At 62.6% G+C, this 671-nt stretch overlaps 1 protein-coding gene across 1 annotated transcript in view; it reads left to right on the top strand.

The window, feature by feature from the left end:
• Positions 1 to 18: 18 nt before the first annotated feature.
• Positions 19 to 671, top strand: part of LOC104398447 (transcription elongation factor A protein 3-like) — a gene marked incomplete at its 5' end in the record, with an annotated part of 4,995 nt that continues 4,342 nt past the window's right edge. Inside the window, 2 exons of the mRNA XM_010008558.1 lie at positions 19 to 194; positions 588 to 656. Coding sequence (XP_010006860.1) covers positions 19 to 194; positions 588 to 656 — 245 coding nt within the window. The remainder of the gene's footprint in view (positions 195 to 587; positions 657 to 671) is intronic.

Genomic DNA, 671 nt, shown 5'->3' with positions numbered 1-671 from the left:
ACCCCCAAACCCTCCCCCCCAGAGTCCTCCAGCACCCAGAAGAAGGAGAAGGATGTGGATGGGAAGAAGGAGAAAGACACAGATGGGGAGAAAGAAAAGAAGGAGAAGGGGCTGGATTTTCCCAGCTGCCCCAATGAGGGGGTGAAGCACCCCAAGAGCCCAGCTGAGAAGCACAAGGAGAAGCACAAAGAGAGGTGGGGGCTTCTGCCTGCTGTTGAGGGGGGGCAACAGGAGACGACCCTCCCTCTTTGCTCACTCCTATGAGCTGGTTGGTTGATCCATCCCATCCCTGCCTGCCCATGGCTGCAGGCAGCAGTGCTGGAGAACCTTCCTCCTGTCCCTAGGAAGCCCAGCAAGCCCAGCTCTCATGCCACCACCCCCCGAGGCCAGCCTGCTGACTCCATCCCCGGGAGGTACCTGCCCAAAGGGCACCCTGACCCTGGCGCTGGGCTCTGTTGGGTGCTGCCAGCCCGGGGGAGGCTTTGCCAGCATCCTGGTGGGGCTCAGGGGGGAGCTGGCCAATGTGGGGGGGCAGGATGGGGCTCCCTGAGGGCATCTCTCCCTTCCTTTGGGCTTCTGTGGTGAAGAGAGTCCAGCGACGGCCGGAGCCCCACGGTGTCCTCCAAGAAGTCACCTCTGGATGGCAAGAAAGAGAGGTGGGGGGGCTGGGG

Source organism: Chaetura pelagica, unplaced genomic scaffold, assembly GCF_000747805.2.
Source record: "Chaetura pelagica isolate M959 unplaced genomic scaffold, ChaPel_1.0 scaffold592, whole genome shotgun sequence".
Taxonomy (NCBI): Eukaryota; Metazoa; Chordata; class Aves; order Apodiformes; family Apodidae; genus Chaetura; species Chaetura pelagica.
This window is presented reverse-complemented; position numbering and strand designations above follow the sequence as displayed.